The sequence below is a fragment of the Aphanomyces astaci genome (genome assembly GCF_000520075.1).
Source record: "Aphanomyces astaci strain APO3 unplaced genomic scaffold supercont1.287, whole genome shotgun sequence".
In the NCBI taxonomy this organism is placed as follows: Eukaryota; Oomycota; class Saprolegniomycetes; order Saprolegniales; family Verrucalvaceae; genus Aphanomyces; species Aphanomyces astaci.
Genome location: NW_009798550.1, coordinates 1 through 600, shown reverse-complemented (window position 1 = coordinate 600; position 600 = coordinate 1). Strand labels below are relative to the sequence as shown.

The 600-nt window shown below is 55.0% G+C and overlaps 1 protein-coding gene across 1 annotated transcript; it reads right to left on the bottom strand.

Moving 5' to 3' along the window:
- Window positions 1–137: 137 nt before the first annotated feature.
- Window positions 138–559, bottom strand: H257_18967 (hypothetical protein; the record flags this gene model as incomplete). The annotated part of the gene is made up of 2 exons (XM_009848118.1): window positions 138–283; window positions 403–559. The coding sequence occupies 2 exons, from the start codon at window positions 557–559 to the stop codon at window positions 138–140; spliced, it is 303 nt and encodes a 100-aa protein (XP_009846420.1).
- Window positions 560–600: the final 41 nt, after the last annotated feature.

The window sequence follows — 600 nt, the reverse complement described above, 5'->3', positions numbered from 1 at the left end:
GCGTACGACAGGCGCAAAGATGTCATCGTAGTCAACGCCTTCGCGTTGCAAAAAACCTTTGATAACTAGGCGTGCTTTGTACGTGCCATTGGGCTTGATGCGGAAGACCCATCGGCAGGGTAGAACTGTCATGGTCTTTAGGCGTGGAACAAGATCGTAGGTCTTGTTGTCGTGAAGGGACTGAAATTCGTCTTGGGCGGCGGCACGCCATTTGTCGCGGTCGGAACGGCGCATGGCTTCCTGCCAGGTTGTAGGATCCGAGGAATCGGAGGGTAGGCGGGCGCTGAGTAAGGCGTAAAGGTGCCATGGTGGATAAAGGGGTGGATCGAGAGGTTGGGTAGGCGCCGAGAGAGGCGGGAAAGGGTAAGGGTAAGGCGGTGGTGGGAGAGTAGCAAGATAAACCTTTGATAACTAGGCGTGCTTTGTACGTGCCATTGGGCTTGATGCGGAAGACCCATCGGCAGGGTAGGAGAGATTGGTGTAGAAAGATGGTCTTGGCTGCTCGGTTGCGTTCGACTTGCCAGCCCAAAATGTCGGAGACTTCGCCAAGGTCTTTCATTGCAAACCGTTGAGAGAGGGAAGCCTTCAAGGCGAGGACGA